Source organism: Suncus etruscus, chromosome 14, assembly GCF_024139225.1.
Source record: "Suncus etruscus isolate mSunEtr1 chromosome 14, mSunEtr1.pri.cur, whole genome shotgun sequence".
Classification (NCBI taxonomy): Eukaryota; Metazoa; Chordata; class Mammalia; order Eulipotyphla; family Soricidae; genus Suncus; species Suncus etruscus.
The window spans coordinates 31,157,706-31,185,492 of NC_064861.1; the positions used below are offsets into that span (position 1 = coordinate 31,157,706).

Here is a 27,787-nt window from a genome sequence, read left to right on the forward strand (position 1 = left end):
CAAGCCAGTTTCCACCTAGCACCACCAGAAACTCTTCCTCGTACCTTCCCGTTTCCTTTCCGGGTCGCGCCGCCGATTTCCGGTCTTGCGCACTAGACTCAGGGGCGGGCTTTCTGCTCCGTTACCAAGGCACCGGGCACTTCCGGCTGTCAAAATTGGCCTCGTTCCGTTTCGAGGCCGGGCTGTGAGCAACTATGCTGATAGGACTACAATATGGGTTTTAACGTTGGCGACTGCCCGAAGAAGGGCGGCTGGCGGGGGTGGGAGGCGGAAATCTTGGTTTCGAACCCCGAGACTTCACAGGATCCTATGGGGGGGCGGGGGAGTAGGCGGTGCCGAGGCTTTTCGGGGACCTGACTTGGAGGCAGCGGAGGAATGGCGGGAACTTGTGCTGACCGTGACTTTGACAGCGCTCAGTATTAGGACGACCGAGAGCTGTCGGATTCTGAAGTTCTGGGGAGCCTCGCATCCCCGCTAGGACAACTTGCTGGCTGGTCTGGCAGTCTCCAGAACCAAAAAGGGTCTTTGGCAAGGATTCCTAACTTAAAATGTAGGTTTAACAAAATAACAAAATAACTTCTGAACCCAAGAATTTGGTGGTCCTTAAGAGAAATGGTAAAGGGAGAGTGGGGCAATTTGATAACTGTGAATGGCACTAGAATTATTCCTGCCTGATGGTATAGGCACAGCTGTGCTCCCAAATCGTAAGTGTTTGAAAGAGGGCAAATCAATAAAAAAAATTAAAGTATACACTTATTGTGGGAATGCATTATCTAGCATGAATATGCACATGTCTAAATGTTTTAATGTTTTCTTTTTTCATGCCTATGGAGAAATAGAAGACTGCAAATGGAGCTGTATGAAACCCTTGGAAAAGTGGGAGAGGGAAGCTATGGAACAGTCATGAAGTGTAGACACAAGGACACTGGCAAGATAGTAGCCATTAAGATATTTTGTGAGAATCCAGATAAATCTGTCAACAAAATTGCAACAAGAGAAATTAAGTTTCTTAAGGTTAGCTTCTTTTCCTTTAATTGCTCTAAGGTATAAAATATAAGGGATCAAAAAGTGATATAAGAAATGTTTCATATAAATGAAAATACATTTTGTAATATGTATGCCATTAAAAACTTTGAAACTTGTATCAGAGAAATAAGCATGATAACTATTTTATTGTCTCACAATTTTATGGTGATGGAATGTATCACTTATGTATTGTATCATGTAATAAAATTGTGTTAGATACTACAAAATAAGTTAGAAATATTTAGAACACAAAAATGAGAGGCCAGATAGAACAACGGATAGAGTGCTTGCCTGCATTCATGCTTTCCTAGCATCTTATGGACTCCATGTTTACCAGGAATGATCTCTGAGCACTGTAGGGTGTGGCCCCCAAACAATAAAAGAAAGGTTTGCTTTGTGCAAAGCATTAGACTAGATGCTGAGACTAAAAGGAGATGAAAGGGGCCAGAGTGTTAGCATAGCGGTAGGGCTTTTGCTTTGTTTTTTTGTTTTGTTTTGTTTTTGGGCCACACCAGGCGTTGCTCAGGGCTTACTCCTGGCTGTCTGCTCAGAAATAGCTCCTGGCAGGCATGGGGGACCATATGGGACACTGGGATTCGAACCAAAGGGCTTTTGCTTTGTATGCTGCCAACACAGGACAGACCTGGGTTCTGTCCCAGGCAATCCATGTGGTCCCCCAAGCCTGCCAGGAGTAACCCCTGAGGGCTGCCGGTGTGGACCAAAAATAAACAAACAAACAAACAAAATAAATAAATAAATAAATAAGATGAAAGTAAATGCATCCTCTTCAGGACTAGAATTAATCAGAAAAACAAAAATGAAAATAATGAGTAAAAAGTAACTTATAATACATTCCAAATGGCTCACACAAATTTCTATTGGGGAGAGAAGTTTATTAGAGGAAATGGAACAAGAATTTTGCTTTAGGACTGAAGAGAGAGCACAGCATTAGGGCATTTGCCTTGCAAGCAGCTGATCCAGGACCTATGATGATTTGAATCCTGGCATCCCATATGGTCCCCAGAGCCTGCCAGAAGAGATTTCTGAGTGCAGAGCCAGAAGTAACCCCAGAGCACTGCCGGGTGTGACCCAAAACCAAAAAAATAATAATAATTTTGCTTTAGATAATATATAGACTATAGGTAAAGGGAAGACATTTATATCCCATGTCAGGAGAATTGAGTCAACAGTACAGAGATAATGGAGAATTTATAGAATTTCCCATACAGAAATGGAAAAAGGTACAGTTAGAAAAGTGGTTTAGAGGTGAGTTTTTAGGTCTTGTCTTTAGGCTAAGGAGTCAAATCTGTTTTTATACAAGGTGGTAAGTTTTGAATTCAGTGTTTTTTGTTTTTGGTCCACACCTGATGGTGCTCAGGACCTACTCTTGACTTTGTGTTCAGGGATCACTCTTGGTTCTGGGGATTGGCCAGGAGTTTACCACATACAAGACAAGCACCTTATGCCTGTACTGTTTCTTTGTTCTACTCCCATGTCCTAAAACATAATGTTAGGTAATTGATGTATACTATAAGTTAAAATCTGGTTAGAATTCTCCCTAGGCAATAATATTCTTTGATTCTTCCTTCAATTTTATTATCAGTTGATTTTTTTCACTACTTAATTATTTTGTAAAAATAACAATGACAATAATATTTGGGATCCAAGGAGGCAATGAACACATGATTTACTTTCTGGAGTTCCAGAGCCCCAGGCTCTGCATTGACTGATCCCAGAAGCAACAAGCAAGATGTATGAATGAGCACCACCTTGTGTGACCCCAAAACATAATAAAAACAAAAAAGTACATAAAAACAACAGCAATATCCAATACATGGTAACAATACAGAGGTGAGTTGTGAATTTAAAGTTTATGTTATAAGCTAGAGAGACAGTACTTGTCTAAAGTGCAGACCCTGGTTTCTTTGCTGACACCATAATGTCCCCTGAGCACCATCAGTAGTAAGCCCTAATGACATGCAAAAAATGGCTTCTAACACCCCCCAAAAAGTCAAAAGTGTATATTAATAGCTATTAAATTATATAGGGACCTGAGAGATAGTATGAGGTATAGCCATTTTCTTGTATGTGGCCAACCCTAGTTCAATCACTGGCACCATATCTGGTACCCTAAGCACAGAGCCAGGAGTAAGCCCTGATTGAGTTTGGTCCAAATACATACACATCGGGGCTGGAGTGATCGCAGCGGTAGAGCATCTGCCTTGAAAGCAGCTGATCCAGGACGGACCTAGGTTCCATCCCCCAGTGTCCCATATGGTTCCCCCAAGCCAGGAGCGATTTCTGAGTGCAGAGCCAGGAGTAACCTCTGAGCATCACTGGGTGTAGTCCAAAAAACCAAAGATAAACAAAAAAATTAAATACATATGTATGTACTTACAGACATATCATATTTATATATAACCAATATAATTTATTTTGAAACTATCTGCTCTGTCTTTTTATTTTATTTTTTTTTTTTTTTTTTTTTTTTTTTTTCTTTTTTTTTGGTTTTTGGGCCACACCCGGTAACGCTCAGGGGTTACTCCTGGCTATGCGCTCAGAAGTCGCTCCTGGCTTGGGGGACCATATGGGACGCCGGGGGATCGAACCGCGGTCCGTCTCCTTAGGCTAGCGCAGGTAAGGCAGGCACCTTACCTCCAGCGCCACCGCCCGGCCCCTTTATTTTATTTTTATTCTTTCTTCTTGCTCTCCTTCTTTTCTTTCCTTCCCTTTTCCTTTATTTATTAATTTTATTTTATTTTATTTTTTTGGTTTTTGGGCCACACCATGGTGACACTCAAGGGTTACTTCTGGCTATGCACTCAGAAATCGCTCCTGGCTCAGGGAACCACATGGGATGCCTGGGGATCAAACCAAGGTCTGTCTTGGGTCAGCTGCATGCAAGGGAAACACCTTACCGCTGTGCTATCGCTCCAGCCCCTCAGTTTATTTCTTATAGAATTTTCAGTTTGGGACTGGAGAATTAGTATGGGCTTTAGTGGTATCCTGTGCACTTTTTTTTTTTTTTTTGCCATACCCGGGGTCTCTCAGGGCTTACTCCCAGTTCTGTTCTCAGAAATCACTCCTGCCAGGCTCTGTAGACTATATGGGAAGCTAGGTATCGAACCTGGGTCTGTCCCTAGTCATCCATGTGCAAGGCAAATTCTCTACCGTTGTACAACTCTGGCCCCTACCCTGTACACTTTCAAGAATGATCCCTGTGACAGAGCCAGGAATGGTTTCTGAGCACTTCCATATGGAGCTCCCTACCCCTCAGAAATCCACAAAGGAAATAAAACAGAATATTCGGTTTTGGTTTATCTAATTACCCTAAATTAATTCAATTAGATAATACTTCTATTGTAAAAAAAATATCATGTGGCCAACCCAGGCTCAATCCCTGGCACCCCAAACCTCAAGACTCCTCAGGAGGGGCCGGGAAGGTGGCGCTAGAGATAAGGTGTCTGCCTTGTAAGCGCTAGCCAAGGAACGGACCGCGGTTCGATCCCCCGGCGTCCCATATGGTTCCCCCAAGCCAGGGGCAATTTCTGAGCGCTTAGCCAGGAGTATCCCCTGAGCGTCAAACGGGTGTGGCCCAAAAAAACCAAAAAAAAAAAAAAAAAAAAAGGGGCCGGAGAGATAGCATGGAGGTAGGGCGTTTGCCTTTCATGCAGGAGGTCATCGGTTCGAATCCCGGCGCCCCATATGGTCCCCTGTGCCTGCCAGGAGCAATTTCTGAGCCTGGAGCCAGGAATAACCCCTGAGCACTGCCGGGTGTGACCCAAAAACCACAAAAAAAAAAAAAAAAAAAAAAAAAAAAAACAAAGACTCCTCAGGAGTGATTCCTGAGTTCAGAGCCAGGAGTGAGCCCTGAGCACAGCTGTGTGTGAGCAAAAACCAAAAAGAACATAAAAAAGTCTTGTAATGAAAGAAAGCAAAAGCAAATAACTTGGAAAGAATAATTTCAACGTTCTGGACGAGGGGATTATCAGAGTTTACTTGAGATAGTAATTCTGATTATTTGCCCATGGGTGATGTTCCCTTATGTTTATTGACTCACATTAAATACTATTTTTGCCATTAAAAATAAATTTGAGCGGTCGTAGAGATAGCACAGTGGTAGGGCTTTTGCCTTGCAAGCTGCCGACCAGGACCTATGTTGGTTCGAATCCCTGCATCCCATATGATCCCCCGTGCCTGCCAGTAGCAATTTCTGAGCACAGAGCCAGGAGTACCCCCTGAGCACCGCTGGGTGTGGCCCAAAAATGAAAAAATTAAAAAAAAAAAGAAATAAATAAAATTGAGGGAACGGAGCAATAGCACAGCGGTAAGGCATTTGCCTTGCATGCAGCCAATACAGGACAGACTTTGGTTTGAATCCCGGCATCCCTTATGGTCCCCCTGAACCTGCCAGGAGCGATTTCTAAGCAGAGAGCCAGGAGTAACTCATGAGCACTGCCGGGTGTGACCCAGAAACCAAAATAAATAAATAAATAAATAAATAAATAAATAAATAAATAAAATTGAGATAGAAATCCAGTAGTTTTTCCTAGTTGAAGATTAATATGGAAGTATTTCAACAGTCCATTTTTGAAGGCCTTCTTTTGGACTTTTGGGTCACACCTATCAATGTTCTGGGACTACTACCTTGTTGGAGTTTGCAGGGTTCACTCTTGGCAGTGTTTGGGGAATCAGGTACCAGGAATTGAGCCCTGGTCTCTTATATGCAATGCAAAGCATGTACTCTAGCCCATTGAACTGTATCTCAAGCCCCCAAAGCAGTCCATTCTTTTTCCTCCTGCAATCATGTTGCTGTAGCATTATAGATCTAGCCAAACAGGGAAATTGGTAGCAAAACTAGGAATGGATTTAGTCTTCTATTTTGGCAAGTTTTTCTTTGTTTTAAGGATTTTAGTTTCTCTATTTCAGGTAAGTAAAAAATTGATAACTGGGCCATTGGGATAAAGGCAAAGTTTATTCATACAGGCATATGGTTTTCTTTTTCTTTTTTTTTCTTTTTTCTTTTTTTTTTTTTGTTTTTGGGCCACACCCGGCAGTGCTCAGGGGTTACTCCTGGCTGTCTGCTCAGAAATAGCTCCTGGCAGGCACGGGGGATCATATGGGACGCTGGGATTTGAACCAACCACCTTTGGTCCTGGATCGGCTGCTTGCAAGGCAAATGTCGCTGTGCTATCTCTCCGGGCCCAGGCATATGGTTTTCTAATTAATATTGAAAATGTCCCCCCAAGTATTGGGGCATGCAGATAATTTTTTTATAATTTAGAAAAGTTAAATATTTGAAACTTAAGTTATTGTATTAAAATATTCATTTGCATAACTTATTAAGCCTTTTTTATTTTCTAATTAAAGATAGCCATTTTGGACAATTTGAAGTTATTTGAGGAGTGAGGTTATTAGTCATAAAGGGTATTTTATTACCTAATAGAATATTATAGAGTCTAACAAAAGAGTACCAATAATCATATATGTGAATTTTTGTGGATATAAATGAATATTTCTTCTGAAATTTTTCTAGATATTTTTATTTATTTTTTGTTATGATAAATTTGTTAATGCAAATATGAGTCTTGCCTTTTATAATAAGAATTTGGTTCAGTATCTCCTGAGCACTGCTAGATGTGGTTTGAAAAACAGAAAGAAAAGAAGGGCATAGGGGGAAAGAGTCTCAAAATACTTCAAAATTATATGTGTTAAATATGCTAATCATTGCACAAAAATAATTTACTTGAAATTTTGTTTCTTTTGTCAATAGCAATTTCGTCATGAAAACCTGGTCAATCTGATTGAAGTTTTTAAACAGAAAAGGAAAATTCATTTAGTGTTTGAATTTATTGACCATACAGTATTAGATGAGTTACAACATTATTGTCATGGACTAGAGAGTAAACGACTTAGAAAATACCTCTTCCAGATCCTTCGAGCAATTGAATATCTTCACAATAATAATGTAAGTGCTCAGAGTAAGTCAAACTCTAGGATATTGTGAATAATAGGTGCTCTTAAAAATTGTTCTATTTTTATCAGTGTTCTAAAAATTATTTTCTGCATAACATTAATTTATATTCTGAAATGTAGAGGGAGAAGGTCACTAATTTAGTTGCAGAACCAAAAAGCATTTGACATACTTAGCTATTATGCATATAATGCACCTTTCATTAGATTTTTATGGAGATATTTTATTCTCAACATGAACTCCAGGGAAATCAGATTTGAACATAGGAAATTATTCTAAATGCCTCCAAAAAAAGGTTCTGTGTATATAACTAATATAGACACAATATCTGTTTATCTGAGACTTCTTCAGAGATTATGATTTCTAATTTTTTTCTTACTAACCGTGCATCTCATTTTGCAACTTTGAAAAATATGCTAGTGATTGCAACTGAAATTTTTATTATAATTACTTGCCAGTGAGATCCATGGGAAGGAATATAATAGAATAATTACAACATAATCTTTTGAATTGGGTATCAAATTATCTTTTTTAGGGGTGGAGATTGAGTCATACTTGGCTATCTAGGGAGCTTCTTGTAGCTCTGTAGTTCTGTGCTCAGGACTCAAAGTGCTTGGGGGTTCAGTATGTGTCATATCAAGCAGTACTTTGAGGACCTCCTGGGAATCAAAGCAGGATTCGAACATGTAAGCACCTTATCCCCTATACTGTTTCTCTGGCCTGTGGAATCAGATTTCTTGGGTTTTCAACCAACATCTCATTTGCAATTCTCAACTTGCACAAAAGTGCCAACCATATTTCAGCCCAGGAAAGTTATCTAACCTCTTGGAGCCTCATTTTCTTTCTTTCTTTTTTCTTTTTTTTTTTTTTTGTTTTTGGGTCACACCTGGCGGTGCTCAGGGGTTACTCCTAGCTGTCTAGCAAGGCAAACGCCGCTGTGCCCAGGAGCCTCATTTTCATTATCTGTAAAATGATGTGATGGTATTTGGAATGTTATTTTTTTTATAAAGATTAAATTAAGGGTCCAGAGAGATAGCACAGAGGCATTTGCCTTACAAGCAGCCGATCCAGGACCAAAGGTGGTTGGTTCGAATCCCGGTGTCCCATATGGTCCCCCGTGCCTGCCAGGAGCTATTTCTGAGCAGACAGCCAGGAGTAACCCCTGAGCACTGCCGGGTGTGGCCCAAAAACAAAAAAACAAACAAACAAAAAAAAAGATTAAATTAGGTATAAAAGCATTTAGCACTATGATAGGCACATTTTAAGTGTGCATGTAATATGTTCTGGTAGGGAGTCAGGAATAATTATGTTATTTGTATCTCTATTTATTTATTTTTGGTTTTTGGGTCACACCTGGCAGTACTCAGGGGTTACTCCTGGCTCTATGCTCAGAAATAGCTCCTGGCAGGCTCAGGGGACCATATGGGATGCTGGGATTTGAACCACCAACCATCTGCATGCAAGGCATACGCCTTACCTCCAGGCTATCTCTCTGGCCCCTGTATTTCTTATTTATAATAGACTTTTAAAAGTTAATTGTTCCTGGAACAGGAGAGAGTACAGAAGGCAAGGCTCTTGCTTTGCATGAGGGCCCCACAGGTTCAATCCCTGGCATCCAGTTTGAGCACCACTAGGAATGACTCTTGAGTGCAGAGCCTGAAGTAACCTTGAGCATCACCAGGTGTGGCCCCCAAACAAAGAAAATCTGTTGTTCCTTGAATAAAGGAAAATGCCCAGATGAGCTAGATTGAGAGTAGAAGTCTTCAATGAGGAGATAAAAGTAAAGACTTTTGGGAATTAGCTATAATTTCATTATAATAGAAAATTAAATTCAGATAGAGTACCACTATGAGACTAGAGATAGATCTGAGAGAGGATTTTAGAAAGTAATGATTTGTAAGTGTACAGAGATCAGGTAAAGGAAGGTAAGATTACACTGGTAACCTGTAGTTTTTCAGAGCCCTGAAATTCATTGACTTCAGATTCTTCTTGAGGATACTGGGAAACTGAAAGATTTTGAGCATTTCTTCAAAAAGATTGAAAATAAAACACCCTAATATTAGCAAAAGTAGTGTAAGGACAGAGACTCAGAGATCATGTGAAATGCATTTTGACAATCCAGATATGAAGTGAGAAAAGTTTGTGGTAAGAAAAGAAAGAACAGTGGTGGCAGAGGGAGAAAAGACTTTAGCAGGGAACTGTCAGGATTTGGGACCTAATTACTTAATAAAAGAGGAGCCAGATGAATTAATGCAGAAGACTGAGCACATAATTCATATGCACAAGACCTTGAGTTCAGTTTCAGTACAGCATGCCCTACTATGGCACTTCTGGGTGCTCATCTGGTGATCCTTGACTATTATTGAATTGACCTTGGTGTCCCGGCAGCTCTGGCTCTGAGCAGCACTGTCCCATCAGCCTGAGCAGTGCTACATAATCATTCCCAGCTATTTATCAGGTCCTCATAGTCTGGTGAAGATTACTGCAAGTGGTATCCTGATAAATTGTTGGCAGCCCTTCTCCCTACCAATTTGAAAGATAAAACAAATAGAGAAATCAAAGATTATGGGGCCGGAGGGATAGCACTGTGGTAGTGTGTTTGCCTCCTAGGTGGTTGACCTGGGACGGACCTGAGTTTGATCCCCAACATCCCATATGGTCCCCGAGCCTGACAGGAGTGATTTCTGAGAACGGAGCCAGGAGTAACTCCTGAGTGCCACCAGGTGTAGCACAAATACAAAAAAAAAAAAAAAAAAAAAAGTAAAGAGATTATGATAAGATTCACAGTGGCTCCTTTATTTCTTTTTTCTTTTTGGTTTTTGGGTCACACCTGACAACACTCAGAGGTTACTATTGCCTCTATGCTCAGAAATCGCTCCTGGCAGGCTCAGGGGACCATATGGGATGCTGGTATTCAAACTAATGTCCTCCTGCATGCAAAGCAAATGCCTTACCTCTCCTTTCTTTGGAGACTCGTGGACCCCTCCCAGCAAGGTGTCTTCAGGGCTCCATCCAGAGATACTTGAGAGGTCTTTTGATGCTGAGGATCAATCTGGGGTCAGTTACATACAGGAACATGTACCTTAACCCCTATACTCCTATAAGATCTATATGTGTATATATCTATAGGGTAATATAACTTCCCTGTAAGATTTTTTTTTTTTTCTGGTGCCTGTGTGAGGCAGTTTCAGATACGCTCAGCTTTATTCAGGGTTTGCCACATAGAATCCCTAGTAGTCACTCCTGAGCACAGAATTAGGAATAGCACCTGAGCACAACAGTATGAATTCAAAAAAAAGATATTATGAAATAATATACATCTTAGTATCAGAAAAAAATTTTATTGTTTCAGGGTCCAGAGATATATTACAGAATTAAAGCTCTTTTTTTTTTTTTTTTTTTTTTTTTTTGTTTTTGGGCCACACCCTGTGACGCTCAGGGGTTACTCCTGGCTATGCGCTCAGAAGTTGCTCCTGGCTTCTTGGGGGACCATATGGGACGCCGGGGGATCGAACCGCGGTCCGTCCAAGGCTAGCGAAGGCAAGGCAGGCACCTTACCTCCAGCGCCACCGCCCGGCCCCAGAATTAAAGCTCTTACCTTGCACATAGCCAACCCAAATTCAATCACTGACTCCAAACCTCCAAACTCCAGGATCCAATAGTGATTCCTGAGTGCAGAGCCAGTAAACACTGAAAACCATGAAGTGTGACTCCAAAACTGAAAAAAGACTTGTTTGTGTTTTGGGGTATGGGAATTTCTTAGCAGTGCTGAGGCCCTTGGGGCTATACCTGGCTGTACTTGGGGGAGGTCATGTTGACATTGAACTTGGGGCCTTTTATATGCAGGTATGTGTTCTCCAACCCTTTGGACCATCTCCCTGGCCCCAGAAAAACAAAACAAAACGAAACAGAAAAAACTTTTTTTTTAAATCTCCTTTTTAATGTGGCTTCTAGACAATGCAAATAAAAATGTAATGTTCACTTGCAGTAGCTAATTATAGCAGTTCAGTTTATCTTTCTCATTCTGGGTTTTTTAATAATTAAAATTATTTGAACTGGTTGTTATAAGCTTCTTCACAATCATTTTGCAAGCTGTCAGTGTAATGCAAATATTTTATCACTTATGATAAGAAATGGTTATTTTTTTCTTATTGATTCAACAATATCTAGAAAAAGTATAGATTGCATTTCTGCTAAGAATTTAGCCTTGAATAAAAAAAAAAAGTGGGGCCCGGAGAGATAGCACAGCGGCGTTTGCCTTGCAAGCAGCCGATCCAGGACCAAAGGTGGTTGGTTCGAATCCCGGTGTCCCATATGGTCCCCTGTGCCTGCCGGGAGCTATTTCTGAGCAGACTGCCAGGAGTAACTCCTGAGCAATGCCGGGTGTGGCCCAAAAACCAAAAAAAAAAAAAAAAAAAAAAAGTGGTTCCTAACTTTACAGAGCTCACTAAATTATATCCCATCAAAAATTATAATCCCATCAAAAAATGGGGAGAAGAAATGAACAGACACTTTGACAAAGAAGAAATACAAATGGCCAAAAGACACATGAAGAAATGCTCCACATCACTAATCATCAGAGAGATGCAAATCAAAACAACAATGAGATACCACCTCACACCACAGAGAATGGCACACATCACAAAGAATGAGAACAAACAGTGCTGGTGGGGATGTGGATGAGAACAAACAGTGCTGGTGGGGATGTGGAGAGAAAGGAACCCTTATCCACTGCTGGTGGGAATGCCGTCTAGTTCAACCTTTATGGAAAGCAATATGGAGATTCCTCCAAAAACTGGAAATCGAGCTCCCATACGATCCAGCTATACCACTCCTAGGAATATACCCTAAGAACACAAAAATACAATACAAAAATCCCTTTCTTACACCTATATTCATTGCAGCACTATTTACCATAGCAAAACTCTGGAAACAACCAAGATGCCCTTCAACAGACGAATGGCTAAAGAAACTGTGGTACATATACACAATGGAATATTATGCAGCTGTCAGGAGGGATGAAGTCATGAAATTTTCCTATACATGGATGTACACAGAATCTATTATGCTGAGTGAAATAAGTCAGAGAGAGAGAGAAAAACGCAGAATGGTCTCACTCATCTATGGGTTTTAAGAAAAATGAAAGACATTCTTGCAAAAATAAATTTCAGACACAAAAGAGAAAAGAGCTGGAAATTCCAGCTCACCTCAGGAAGCTCACCACAAAGAGTGATGAGTTTAGTTAGAGAAATAACTACATTTTGAACTGTCCTAATATTGAGAATGTATGAGGGAAATGTAGAGCCTGTTTAGGGTACAGGCGGGGGTTGGGTGGGGAGGAGGGAGATTTGGGACTTGGGTGATGGGAATGTTGCACTGGTGATGGGTGGTGTTCCTTTTATGACTGAAACCCAAACACAATCATGTATGTAATCAAGGTGTTTAAATAAAAAAAAAAAGTGGTTCCTAACTTTACAGAGCTCACTAAATTATATCCATATTTGTAAATTTTATTAATTTAAAATTAATTTAATTTTTAAAATTATTTAAAATTAAAATTATTAATTTAAAATTAATTAATTGTGAATATTTTATTAATGCCTAAAGATAATAATTTTTCCTTAGTCTTTCTTCCACCCACTTTCTTATATTTTGTATACTTTATTAAGTTTGCTTTTGGATTTTATTTTATTTTTAGGTTTTCTTTTTCTTTGTTTTGCCACACCTAGTGGTACTCAGGGCTTATTTTTGGCTCTGCACTCAGGGATCACTCCAGTGGGAATCAGGTAATCATATGAGATGCCTGGGACTGAACCTTGGTCAGCCATATGCAAGACAAGTCCACTACTGGCTGTACTATCTCTCCACCCCCTTGGATTTATTTTTGGTTTTGGGCCACACCTTAACTCTATGTTTAGGCATCACTTCTGATAGGCTTGGGTGACTATGGGGCTACTGGGGTTCGAACCCTAGGTTAGCCAGGTGCAGAGCAACCACCTTACTGTACTATCTCTGGCTATATTTTCTTTTATTTTATAATTTTGGCCCTACTTAGTGGTGCTCAGGAGTTTAGGGAACCACAAGGTGTTGGGAATCTAACCAGGGCCTCCTACATAGAAAGCATTTTTGTCTATTTCATTATCTCTCTGATTCTTTCTTTGGAATTTAAACTCAATTTTCCAAATAGGGAAATAAGGGATTATTATTATTAACAGTTGTTAAATGTCTTGCTCTATGTGCTTCTTCTATTTTGTTACTGGCATATTTGAGATTTTAAATTATTGCTGTGTTTTTCATATCAAACAAGTAATGTGCCATATAAAACAAAGTTTTAGGGAGGCATATTTTCTACAATGGTGTGAACATTTGGTCATGAAACTATGATCCATAAAGGATCTGAAATATTTGAATATACCTCAGTATTTTCAATAAATATGTTTATTATATATTTCAAACAAATAGAATATATAGGCAGTCTGATGGTATCTGCGATACTTGACTAAATCACTTTCTAAAAACAGTTTTTGGAGCCAAAGATAGTACATGGAAGGTAAGGTGCTCGTCTCATATGCAGCACATCTTGTATGTCTCCTAGAGCACTGCCAGAAAAAATCTCAGAGCACAGAGCTGGGAATAAGCCCTGAGTATTTCTAGGTCTGGCTCCCAAAACAAACAAAAGCAAAAACTAAATCCAGTCAAGAATTGAAAATAATTTTTTTTGTTTGGTTTTTGGATTTTGGATCACAACTGGCAGTGCTCTGGGGTTACTCCTGGCTCTGTGCTGAGAAATTGCTCCTGGCAGGCATGGAGGACCATATGGGATGCCGGGACTCAAACCACTGTCTGTCCTGGATTGGCTGTGTGCAAGGTAAATGCCCTACCCAGCGCTATGCTCTCTCTGGCTCCTAATTTGAAATTTTTTTCTTTCCTTTTTTTGTTTTTTGTTTTTGGGTCACACCCGACAGCGCTCAGGGGTTATTCCTGGTTCTTCACTCAGAAATTCTCCAACAGGCTCAGGGGACCATATTGGATGCCAGGAATTGAACTGGGATCCATCCTGTATTGGCCACATGCAGGGCAAATACCCTACCACTGTGCCATAGCTCTGGCCCCAGATTAATAGTTTTATTATATTATTATTAAAGAATATATTAACATCTGGGTTCGAACCAGATGTTGGAGAATATTTAGATTTGAACTCTTTTTATTTTATTTTATTTTATTTTTTGGTTTTTCAGACCACACCCGTTTGCTGCTCAGGGGTTACTCCTGGCTAAGTGCTCAGAAATTGCCCCTGGCTTGGGTGGACCATGTGGGACTCGGGGGGATAGAACCGTGGTCCTTCCTTGGCTAGCGCTTGCAAGGCAGACACTTTACCTCTGGCGCCACCTCACCAGCCCCTGAACTCTTTTTAAATGGATCTTAAAATTCAAGCCATAGGATTATATAGAACCAAAGGTATTATAACATTAATTATAATTGTAACTTGGAGATTTATGAAGTTCTGGAGCATTCCATTACAAAGTAAGGAATTGTCATTTATTTTGAATTATAGGTTGCATTATACATAAAAATTAAGTGCATCAAAGACCTTTTGTAGGGGCCGGAGAGATAGCATGGAGGTAGAACGTTTGCCTTGCATTGCAGAAAGGCGGTGGTTTGAATCCTGGCATCCCTTATGGTCCCCCGAGCCTGCCAGGAGCGATTTCTGAGCAGAGAGCCAGGAGTAATTCCTGAGTGCTGCTGGATGTGACCCCCCCAATAAAAAAAGACCTTTTGTAAATAATAAGTCAAAACTATTTTTGTTGTAGATTTTGAGCCACATTTGGCTGTGCTCCTAGCTCTGTGTTCAGGAATTACTGTTTGTGAGCCTGGAGATCACATGGGGTGCCAGGGATCAAACCCAGGTCAGCCACATGCAAGGCAAGTGTCCTACCTGCTGTACAATCGCTCTGGCCCCTCAAAAACTACTTTTTAAAAGGTCTTTTTTTTTTTTTTTTTTGGTTTTTGGGCCACACCCGGTGGTGCTCAGGGATTATTCCTGGCTGTCTGCTCAGAAATAGCTCCTGGCAGGCAACAGGGACCATATGGGACACCAGGATTCGAACCAACCACCTTAGGTCCTGGATCTGCTGCTTGCAAGGCAAACGCCGCTGTGCTATCTCTCCGGGCCCTTTAAAAGGGTTTTAAAGAAAATAGGTGATGGTACAGAGTCATAATATAGTGGGTAGGGCACTTGTCTTGCACTCGACCAACCCAAGTTTGATCCTGAGTATCTCACATGATTCCCTCAGCCCTCCAAGAATGACTCTTGAGTGTAGAACCAAGAGTAACCTGAATACTGTTAGGTGTGGCTCAAACACTCCTCCAAAGAAAGAAAAGCTTATGTGCCCATGAGTTAGGCAATAGTTTTAGATATGACACAAAAAGCAATATAAATCAAAGGAAAAAATAGAAAAATTACCTTTCTTAAATTTTATTGGGTGGTGCTCAGAGATTACTTCTGACTCTGAGCATAGGGATCACTCTTGATGGGCTTTTGGGGCTAATGCAAGGTACTGGGGATCAAACCTGGGTCTTCTGTGTGCCAGGCAAGTACCCTTTCTACTGTACTGTCACCCAGCCCTGAAACATTACATTTATTTTAAATTGAATGTACCATTAACTGTAGGAGAGAGAGAGGCCAGGTCACTTCCAGTGGTACTTGGAGACCACAAAAGCTGTATCTAGTGATGATGAAATGGGAGTGTGGTGACTCAAACTGAACATTTGACTTTATACATTTAATACCACTCAAGCTTCATCTCGTACATCAAAACTAGTGCATTCAGAAGATATCATCAATGCCTAGGGAGATGTCTTAAAGGGATTGGAGTACATGCAGGATTGCTAGCTTGGATCCCAATGCCACTTGGTTCCCTGAGCAACACCAGCATTGTTTCCAAACAAAACAAGCAAAAAAAAATACCATTAGGAAAATAAAAGTACAATTTAGAGTATGGAAAAATACTTGCAAATCATATCTCTGATAAATGTCTGATGAAAGTATCCAAGATAGAAACCAGTATATAAATACAACCCAGTTTCAAATGGGCAAATGACTTGAATAGACATTTCTCTAAGGAAGATATACAGATGGCTGATAGCATAATAATACCCAGCATCATTAGTCATTACGGAAATGCAAATCAAAATCACAAGGAGTACCACTTCACACCCACTAGGCAGGCTGTAATTTAAAACTAGCAATAAGGAATGTTGGCAAGGAAGCAGAGAAAACGGAACTTTCCGTCACTATTGGTGGTAATCTAAAAATGGCATAGCGTCTATAGAAAGTAGTTTGGCAGTCCTCAAAACTAATTCTAAGTTAGCTTAGAATTAAAAAAAAGTTAAACTTAGAATTACCATATGACGGGGCCAGCGAGATGGCGCTAGAGGTAAGGTGTCTGCCTTGCAAGTGCTTGCCAAGGAAGGACCGCAGTTCGATCCCCCGGTGTCCCATATGGTCCCCCCAAGCCAGGGCCAATTTCTGAGCGCTTAGTCAGGAGTAACCCCAAGCATCAAACGGGTGTGGCCTGAAAAACAAAACAAACAAAAAAAAAGAATTACCATATGACTCAGCAGTTTTGCTCCAGATATATATACCCAATAGAATATACTCATACAAGGGCCAGAGAGATAGCATGGAGGTAGGGGATTTGCCCTGCATGCAGAAGGACAGTGATTCAAATCCCAGCACCCTTATGGTCCCCGAGCCTGCCAGGAGCAATTTCTGAGCATAGAGCCAGGAGTGGCCACTGAGCGCTGCGGGTGTGACCCCAACACAAAACATAACAAAAAAAAATATACTCATATAAAACCACAGGTGATGGGGATCTGTCTCAGGCCATGGGTTTGATCTCCAGCACTATAAAAATAAATAAATAAATAAACAGAAACCTTCACAGAATTCTTCTTAGTATTACTAATAATAGTCAAATGGTGGAGGCAGCTTAAAATATAGCAGCTGATGAATTTTTTAAAAATAAATCTATCCAGACAGTTGAATTTATTAGTCTACAAAAAGGAATGAGATATTGATATGTTACAACATAAGCCTCAAAAACATCTCAAATGAAGAGCCAGGGAGATGATTCAGAGGGCTGGAGGATGTACTTTGCGTGTGGGAGCTCCAGCTTTTATCCCTTGTACTCCATGGATCTCAGAGCACTTCAAGTGGCTTCCAGCATCAAGGGAATTAGACCAGAAAAATAAGTTACATGAAAGATAACAGAGTCAAAGTGATAGTACAGCATGAGGGTGTTTGCCGTGCTTGTGACCAACTAAAGTCAATCCCCAGCATCCCATATGGTCAGAGATATTAATACAGTAAGCCAGGGAGCTTGCAATGTATTTGATCAACCTGGGTTATTTCCCTGGTAATCCATATGGTACCCCACTCACGTTCCAGGAGTGATCTCTGAGCTTAGAGCCTAGAACAGTCCCTGAGCACTGCCAGGTAAGGCCCAGGAACTAAAAAAAAAAAAAAAAAAAAAAAGACAGAAAACCTTATAATGTATTATTTTATGTAAATGAAATAAATTCATATTTATATCTTTGGAGAAATATATATTCAAACAAAATTTTCTTTGCCATTCTTTTGGCCACACCTAGTGTTGCTCAGAGCTTACACCTGTTTATATGTCTGTCTAGGAGCTCAGGGATTACTCCTGGCAGGATTGGGAAACCATACGGGTTGCCAAAAATTAAACCCAGGACAAACACAAGCAAGGTAAATACCCTACTCACTATATTATTTCTCCTGCCCCTCTTTGCCCAATTGGATTGCCTTGTGTCAGAGACATAGTATGGCAGGAAAGGTACTTTGTCTTGCTGTGGCTGACCTGTGTTTGATCCCTAGCATTCCCTTGGTCCCCAGTTCCTGCCAGGAATGTTTCTTGATGACAAAGCCAGGAGTAAGCCCTGAGCACAGCTGTGTGTGGCCCCCAAATAAAATTGAATTGAATTATTTTAGAGCAGTAGCACAGTGGGTAGAGCATTTACCTTGCATGCTGCCAACCTGGGATCTACCTGGGTTTGATCGCCAGCATATCATAAGGTCTCCTGAGCCTGCCAGGAGCGACTCTTGAACAATACTGAGCGCTGTTGAATGTGACCCCCAAACCAAAAACAAACAAAAAAGAATTGGATTCTCTTTTTTTTTTAGTTGAAGTATTCTCAAGAAATTAATTCTCGGGGCCGGCACGGTGGCGCTAGAGGTAAGGTGTCTGCCTTGCCAGCGCTAGCCTAGGACGGACAGCAGTTCGATCCCCGGCGTCCCATATGGTCCCCCAAGCCAGGAGCGACTTCTGAGCACATAGCCAGGAGTAACCCCTGAGCATCACCGGGTGTAGCCCAAAAAAACAAACAAACAAAAAAAACCCAAAAAATTAATTCTCAAGAAATATTAATTCTCAAGAAATATTTTCTCCTATCCTGTGAATTTTTTTGCTTTTTATTGATTGATTTAGGCTTTTAGACCACAGCCAGCAATGCTCAGGACTTCTTACACTCAGGAATCACTCCTGGAGAGCAAATTCGGGTCAGCTGGGTGTAAGGCAACAGAACTATCTGGTTCCCCCCTTTCTTTTTTGCTTTTTAAAGTACAGTGCTGTACAATGCTTCGGCAGCGATGAGGCAGAGGCACTGGTGCTCAGAGACTATCTGCAGTTCTGTTCTTTGGAGTTGCTGCTGACGGTGTTATGGGTACTATATGCAGTGCAGGAGAATGAACCCAGCCTCTTGTATGCAAAGTATGTTCTCAACCTACTAAATTCACTCTGGTCATATAATTTGTGTGTTTGTTGTATGTGTTGTTGAGTCTAATGCATATCCTCACACACACAAGGCAAATACTCTACACTGAGCTGCCTGGATTACTCTTTTTTTGTTTATTTGTTTTTTGTTTTTGGGCCACACCTGGTGACAGTCAGGGGTTACTCCTGGCTACATGCTCAGAAATCGCTCCTGTCTTGGGGGACCATATGGGATGCCGGGGTTCGATCCCAGGTTCGGTCCTGGGTCAGATGCATGCAAGGCAAATGCCCTACTGCTGCGCCATCGCTCCGGCCCACTGGCTTTCTTTTTGTTGTTTGTTGAATCAGAAATGAAAACAGGCAGATTACTATAGATACTACAGAAATTCAAAGGGTAATCAGAGACTACTTTGAGAAATTCTATGCCACAAAACATGAGAAGCTGGAAGAAATAGATATATTCTTGGACTCATAACCTTCCAGGTTGAACCAGGATGACCTAGCATATCTGAACAACCCATAACTATTGAGGAAATTAAAATGATAATAAAAAGTCTTCCCAAAAACAAAAGCCCAGCTCAGTTGGATTCACTGATGAATTCTTTCAAACCTTCCAAGAGGACCTACTACCTATACTTTTCAGACTCTTCCAAGAAATCGAAAAAACAGAAACATTCCCAACTAGTTTTTATGAAGCTAACATCACCCTGCTACCAAAAGTAGACAGAGATGTCATAAAAAAAAAACACAGACCAAAATTCCTGATGAACACAGATGCAAAGATCCTCAACAAAAAAATTCTAGTAAATAGGATCAAACACCTCATCAAGGAAGTCATACATGGGGCCTGAGCAATAGCACAGTGGTAGGGCTTTTATCTTGCATGTGACTGATCCAGGACAGACCTGGGTTCAATTCCCAGATTTCTGAGTGCATAGCCAGGAGTAACCCCTGAGCATCACCGGGTGTGTCCCAACCCCCAAAACAAAAGAGGTCATATACCATGACCAAGTAGGATTCATTCTGGAGATGCAAGGATGTTCAACATATGCAAGTCCATCAATGTAATACACCACGTCAACAAAAAGAAAATTAAAAACCACATGATCATATCATTAGATGCAGAGCAAGTATTTGATAAGGTCCAACACTCATTCATGATTAAAAAAAAACTCTCAAGAAGGGGCCCGGAGAGATAGCATGGAGGTAGGGTGTTTGCCTTGCATGCAGAAGGACGGTGGTTCAATTCCTGGCATCCCATATGGTCCCCTGAGCCTGCCAGGAGCGATTTCTGAGCATAGAGCCAGGAGTAACCCCTGAGCACTGCCAGGTGTGACCCAAAAACCAAAAACAAACAAACAAAAACAAAAAAAATAAACAAAACCTCTCAACAAGATGACATTTAAGGAACTTTTCTCAGTATAGCCATTTACAATAATGCCATGGCAAATATTATAATCAATGGAGAAAAACTGAAAGTCTTTCCCCTAAGATCTTGTACAAGGAAAGGCTACCCCCTCTCGCCACGCTTTTCAGATAGTACTGGAAGTACTTGCCATAGTAAAGAGGCAGGAAGTAGATATCAAGGGCATCCAAATAGGAGATAAAGAAGTCAAGCTCTTCCTGTTTGCAGATGATATGATACTTAATTAGAAAACCCTAAAAATTATCAAAAAGCTCCTAGAAACAATAGATTCATATAGTAAAGTTACAGGCTACAAAATTCCACCGAAAAATTAATAGCATTCTTATAAACAAATAATGATAGAGAAGAAATAGATGTCAATAAAAAGAATCTCTTTCACAATTGCACCACAGAAATCCAAATACCTTGGAGTCAATTTAAGTAAAGAGGTGAAGGACCTATACAAAGAAAAGTATAACACAATACTTCAATATTTCACTAAATGAAAGAGGACACAAGAAAAATGGAGACACCCTGTTCATGGATTGGAAGGATAAACATCATTAAAATGGCAATACTCCCCAAAGCATTGTACAGACTTAATGCAATTCCTCTATGGATACTCATGATATTCTTCAAATATTTGAAGCAATAAATGCCCATGAATAGCTAAAGCAACCCTTAGGAAAAAGAAGATGGGAGACATCACTTTCCCCAACTTTAAGTTGCACTACAAAGCAATATTCATTTAAACAGCATGGTATTGAAATAAAGACAGACTGTCAGATCAATGGAATAGACTTGAGTATTCAGAGAATGTTTCCCAAATACATAATCAATCATTGCTAAGGAGGCAAAAACGTAATATGGAGCAAGGAAAGCCTCTTCACCAAATGGTGTTGGAACAACTGGACAGCCAATGAAAAAGAGCAAACTCAGACCTCCATCTAACACCATGCACAAAGGTCCAAACAAAATGGATTACAGATTTTTATATAAGACTTGAAATAATAAGGTATATAAAAGAAAATGTTGGCAAAACACTCCATTACATTGAGACTAAAGGCATCTTTAAGGAGGAAACACCACTGTCCAAACAAATGGAAACAGAGATAAACAAATGGGAGACAAACAATAGGATAATAATGGGAGATAAATAATGGGAGATAAACAATGGGAGTCAAACAAAAACTAAGCTGAAAAGCTTCTGCACCTCAAAGGAAATAGTGACTAGGATACAAAGGTCACTCGCAGAATGGGAGAAACTATTCACCCAATCCCCATCAGCTAAGGGGCTAATATCCAAGATATACAAGGTACTGACCAAACTTAACAAGAAAAATACATCTAACTCCATCAAAAAATGGGGTGAAGTAATGAACAGACACTTTGTCAAAGAAGAAATACAAATGGCCAAAGGCACATGAAAAAAATGCTCCACATCACTAATCGTCAGGGAGATGAAAATCAAAACAACGAGGTTCCATCTCACACCACAGAGACTGGCACACATCACAAAAAAACAAGAACAATCAGGATTGGGGCCAGATGTGGGGAGAAAGAAACTCTCCTTCACTGCTGATGGGAATGCTGTCTAGTCCAGCCTTTCTGGAAAACAATATAGATATTCCTTATAAAACTGGACACTGAGCTCCCATATGATCTAGTAATACCACTTCTAGGGACATATGCTATGACCACAAAAATACAATACATTAATGGCCTCTGCACTCCCATGTTTATAGCAGTGTTTTTATACAATTTACAAAATCTGGAAACAACCCAGATGCCCACTAATACTTGAGTGTCTGAAGAAAGTGGTACATCTACACAATGGAATACTATGCAGCTGTTAGAAAAAATAAAGTCATAAAATTTGCCTTTACCTAGTTGGATATAGAGACTATTATGCTGAGTGAAATAAGTCAGAACAAGAGAGATAAACAGCATAATTTTACTCATTTGTGGGATTTAAGAAAAATAAAAAGTATAGTAATAATACCCAGAGATAATAGAAATGAAGGCTGGAAGGACCAGCCCATGATATGAAGCTTACCGTGTAGAGTGGTAACTGCAATTAAAAAAATAACTACACTAACAACTTCTATGACAATGATATGGAGAGAAATACAATGCCTGTCTTGAAGATAGGCAGGGGATGGAGAGAAGGGAATTGGGGATATTATGGCGGGAAAGTTGCACTAGTGAAGTGAAAGTTGCACTAGTGAAGAGGTGTGTACATTTTATGGCTACAACCCAACTGCAAACATATTTGAAACTATGGTCCTTAAATAAAGAAATTATTATTTAAAATAAAAAGGTGTGTATATAACCGATGTCTACAATATGTAGATAATTGGCCAGGCAAAGTGCTGTAGGCCAGTGAAATAGCATCAGCATTAGCATTAAAAGACAAAATGTGGGCGCTGGAGAGATAACATGGAGGTAGTGTGTTTGCCTTGCATGCAGGACAGTGGTTCGAATGCTGGCATCCCATATGGTCCCCTGAGCCTGCCAGGAGCGATTTCTGAGTGTAGAGCCAGGGTTTTAACCCCTGAGCGCTGCTGGGTGTGACCCAAAGAAAAACAAACAAACAAACAAACAAAAAAAAACAAACAAAATAAAAAAAGACAAAATGTGCCTTGGTAAATTTGGAAACTAATTTTTCTCTCCAGGTGCTTAATTTTGGCAGGTAAGGCATACTCAGTTGTGTTTGGGGAACATTATAGTGTAAGGAATTGAACCAGGGTTGGGCATAAGAGAGGCAGATAAAGCTTCTGTACTATCTCTCTAGTGCAGAAACTAATATTCTGTAGGAGAGATGAGGTGGTTGAGAAGGTAAGTTTGAGCTATATTCTCTAAGGTCTTTTTCTTCCTTCCTTCCTTCCTTCCTTCCTTCCTTCCTTCCTTCCTTCCTTCCTTCCTTCCTTCCTTCCTTCCTTCCTTCCTTCCTTCCTTCCTTCCTTCCTTCCTTCCTTCCTTCCTTCCTTCCTTCCTTCCTTCGAAAATAAAAAAATATTTAAAAAACCATGGTTACAAGTTGTTCAGAATTGAATTACAGTCATACAATATATAAACACTTTCACCAGTGTGCATTGCCCACCAACCACATCAACAGTTTAGTTTTGCTCTCACCCTCCCTGATGAACTTTCCTCACTCCTACCCACTCCCACCTGCTTCTGGGACAGGCATTTTACTTCTCTCTCTCTCTCTCTCTCTCTCTCTCTCTCTCTCTCTCTCTCTCTCTCTCTCTCTCTCTCTCTCTCTCTCTCTTTCTCTCTCTCTCTCTCTCTCTCTCTCTCTCTCTCTCTCCCCCCTCCCTATTTCCCTCTCTCTCAATATTGTGGTTCGCACTACTGGGTTTTTGTTTTGTTTTGTTTTTGGGTTTTTTTGGGGATTTTTTTGTTTTGTTTTGTTTTGTTTTGTTTTTGGTTTTGGTTTTGGTTTTTGGGCCACACCTGGCGGTGCTCAGGGGTTACTCCTGGCTGTCTGCTCAGAAATAGCTCCTGGCAGGCACGGGGGACCATATGGGACACCGGGATTCGAACCAACCACCTTTGGTCCTGGATCGGCTGCTTGCAAGGCAAACGCTGCTGTGCTATCTCTCCGGGCCTATTTTTGGTTTTTTTGGGCCGCACCTGACAGTGCTCAGGGGTTACTCTTGGTTTTGGGGCTCAGGAAGTACTCCTGGCAGTACTCGGGACATATGGCTGTCATAGACTGAACCCACGTCAGCAGTATGCAAGGCAAATGCCCTATCCACTGTACTATTGCTCTGGCCCCTTATTTACTTTTTTGTTTGTTTGATTTTGGGTCACATCTAGCGGCGCTCAGGGGTTAATCCTGGCTCTGCGCTCAGAAACCGCTCCTGGCAGGCATAGGGGACCATATGGGAGGCCGGGATTTTAACCACCATTCACCCTGAATGGGCTGCGTGCAAAAGCTTTACTGCTGTGCTATCTCTCTGACCCCTACTTATTTTTTAAATAAATAAATTATTTAATTGAGTTACCATAAGATACATAACTACAAAGTTGTTCATGATTGAGTTATAGTCATATGTTCAAACACCCATTCCTTCCCCAGTGTACATTTCCCAGCCACGAATGTCCCCAGTTTCCCTCTCACCCTTCTCTCTCTCTCTTTTTTAAGACACTGTGGTTTGCTGTTACTGTATATTGTTACTGAAGACAACCTCATGTTAACGTACTGTTTCTTCTGTTTGTTTTGTAGGTTATTCATCGAGATATAAAGCCCGAGAATATTTTAGTATCTCAATCAGGAATTACTAAGCTCTGTGATTTTGGTTTTGCACGAACACTAGCAGCTCCTGGGGACATTTATACAGACTATGTGGCCACACGATGGTACAGAGCTCCAGAATTAGTATTAAAAGATACCTCTTATGGAAAGTATGTATATTTGGACATGCTAGCTGGCTTTTCCTGGTCAGTTCTTTATTTTCTCTCTGCCCTCATCCTTGTTATTGATAACCTCTACCTCTTTATCTGGGTTTGGACTAAGAAAGCATCCCTTTGTTTGTTAATTCATGGTTAGGAGCCACAACCAGCAATGTTCAGGGGTGACTCCTGGCTCTGCACTCAGGAGCACTACTGGGGGTCTTTGGGGAACCAGTTGGAACACTGAGGATCAAATCTAGCTTAGGCACATGCAAAGCAAGCACTTTACCTGCTGTACTATCTCTCCAACTTCAGAAAGGTCATCTTTAAAAAAAGAAAAGGCGTTTATTTGCCTTACTACTAAAGCTGCTCTGCTTGATTTTAGGAACCCAGAGGTCAGTCAGTAGATACCTGCAAATATCCATGCTCACTTTCATCAGTGCCCAACCCTTAATAAAGGGGCCTCCGTCTTACTTTAAGGTCTGCAAATAATTTTTGGTGGTTTTTTTTTGTTTGTATTTTTTGTTTTTGTTTTTTTGTTTTTCCTTTTTCATCTCAGGTCAAAATATAATTTTCATAAGATCTTTTTGCCACCATTTATTTTTTATTTTACGAGCCACAATCTGTGTGTGTTTTTTTTTAAATAAATGGTTTATGAGTGCTCGCTTCGGCAGCACATATACTAAAATTGGAACGATACAGAGAAGATTAGCATGGCCCCTGCGTAAGGATGACACGCAAATTCATGAAGCGTTCCATATTTAAAAAAAATAAATGGTTTATTTAAGCAATATGGTTACAGACATAAAATGCACACCCTCTTCAACAGTGCAACTTTCCTACCACCATTGTCACCCCATTTCCCTCCTCCCCCTTCCCCTGCCTGTCTTTGAAAAAGTCATATTTTTCTATCATTGTCATGTCATCTTTTCTCTAACTGCACTTACCACACAATCTGTGGTTTTCAAAGACTGCTTTTGGTGCATTTTTTTGAGGCTCATACTCATTAGTGATGCTCAGGGGACCATATGGTTCTAAGGAACAAACCAGGACTCCTACACATTCCATTCCTTTGAGCCTTCTCCTTAGCCGTATCATGCCTTTTTTATTTTTATTTTAGGTCACAGTTGGTGATGCAAAGGGGCAACTCCTGGCTTAGTGCTTGGGATTGCTCTTGGAGGCACTTGGGATAATAAGGTATTAGGGAATGAACCCCACCCCATCCCCTGCCCGGTCACATGCGGAATTGGGGCCCTGCTCTTCTCTAGCTAGCTCGCTCTGTACACAGGTAGTTTTGTAACCCGATATGCCTTACTGCTGAGCAGGATTAGCCGCCTCCCTGTGCCAGGCAGGGTTGTGCACAGTAAAGAGAAGACATGAAGAAAAAAAAAGTCCTTTGAGTTATCTCTTCAACACACCCCCACCTCCATGCCACTTTCATTTTTGGCTATACCAGGAAGAGTTAAACACTTCTGTCAGTGCTTGAAGGACCATATGTGGTGCCAAAGATCAAGCCAAAGTCAGTGGGTTGCAAGGCAATCACCATAATTGCTGTGTTTCCTGGTTACATGTTACTCTTTTGTTTGTTTTGGGCCACGATCAATGGTGCTCCAGGGTTATTACTGGCTCTGTACTCAGGAACTACTCCTGGTGGTGCTTGGGGGATATGGGATGCAGGGAATAGAACCTGGATCAGTAGTATGAAAGGCAAGCGCCCCACTTACCATCTTGCAGCCCACCCAGTCCCAGTGTCACTTATGATTCCTACTTTTATACCTGCATATTAGATACAAATTGGTTATTCTTCAGATAATGGGGAAACCCCCAAAAATGCTGCAACAAAAATAAAATAATGGGCCCGGAGAGATAGCACAGTGCCGTTTGCCTTGCAAGCAGCCGATCCAGGACCAAAGGTGATTGGTTCGAATCCCGGTGTCCCATATGGTCCCCCGTGCCTGCCAGGAGCTATTTCTGAGCAGACAGCCAGGAGTAACCCCTGAGCATTGCAGGGTGTGGCCCAAAAACCAAAAACCAAAAACAAACAAACAAAAATAAAATAAAATAAATTTGTTCTCTTTCTTCCTAGCTAATTTTTGTTGTTGTTTTTTTTGGGGGGGGCCACACCCATTTGATGCTCAGGGCTTACTCCTGGCTATGTGCTCAGAAATTGCGTGGCTTGGGGGGACGTATGGGACACCAGAGGATCGAACCGAGGTCCGTCCTAGGATAGCGCTTGCAAGGCAGATGCCTTACCTCTAGCTCCAGCTCCCCTAGCTAATTTTTTACATTTTTATAATGTTTTTATAAGGTTTTTATAATCCTATTCTGGGTAAAGTTAACTGGGTTGTATAGGAATATTTTAAATGTCTTTGTGGGCAGATATGAGTAAGAGTTTCATACTGTATGAAGTATGCATAACAGGAATATACTTAGGGTGGGATAGTACAGTCGGTAAGGATAGTACAGTTGCATGCAGCTTACCCTAGTTCTATCCCTGGTACCACATATGGTTCCCAAGCACTTCCGAACATTACATGTGAAGCATGCATTCTAATGCTTTGAACTATCTCCCTGGTTTCTACAGTTTACATTTTATATTTTTGTATGGGCATTAGGAATTGAACCCAGGGACATTTGTACAAGACATTCTATAACTACAGAGACATATTCCCAGCCCTAGTGTTCACTCTTTGTATGTATATATTATAGGTTTTGGCAAGTGTGTAATGTCATGTATTCACCATTACAGTATGGTACAGATAGTTTCTTTATTCTAAAATCATCTGTGCTCTATCATTTTATCTTTCCTTCTCGAACTTCTGGCAATCAACGATCATTTCATCCTTCATACTGTCTTTTTCATGTCATGTATTTGGATGTATATAGTGTGTGATTTTTCAAACTCTTTCACTTACCAGTAGGTGCTCAGGTTTCCTTCATGTTCATTAATTTTTCATTATAGTTTCTGTATTATGGTTATGATAACATGTTTTTTAATGACTGAATAACTCATTTTTCTTTTTCACTGTGATATTCCATTGTCAGTATGACAGTTTATTCATCAATTTACTTAATGAAGGATATTATTGTTTGCTTCTAAAAGGAGTGTAATCATTGCTAGACTGTATGGTAAAACTATATTTAACTTTAAAAGAAGCTGACAAGCTGTCTTTCAAAGTTGCTTGC

At 40.6% G+C, this 27,787-nt stretch overlaps 1 protein-coding gene and 1 non-coding gene across 2 annotated transcripts in view; both read left to right on the forward strand.

Moving 5' to 3' along the window:
- Positions 1 to 574: 574 nt before the first annotated feature.
- Positions 575 to 27,787, forward strand: part of CDKL3 (cyclin dependent kinase like 3) — a 51,688-nt gene continuing 24,475 nt past the window's right edge. The window contains exons 1-3 of the mRNA XM_049787369.1: positions 575 to 1,014; positions 6,800 to 6,994; positions 24,435 to 24,613. Of these exons, the coding sequence (XP_049643326.1) occupies positions 850 to 1,014; positions 6,800 to 6,994; positions 24,435 to 24,613 (539 nt within the window). The 5' untranslated portion in view covers positions 575 to 849. The remainder of the gene's footprint in view (positions 1,015 to 6,799; positions 6,995 to 24,434; positions 24,614 to 27,787) is intronic.
- On the forward strand, positions 25,260 to 25,366 carry LOC126029006 (U6 spliceosomal RNA). The gene has a single exon (XR_007502667.1). It is a non-coding gene; the product is annotated as a U6 spliceosomal RNA (small nuclear RNA).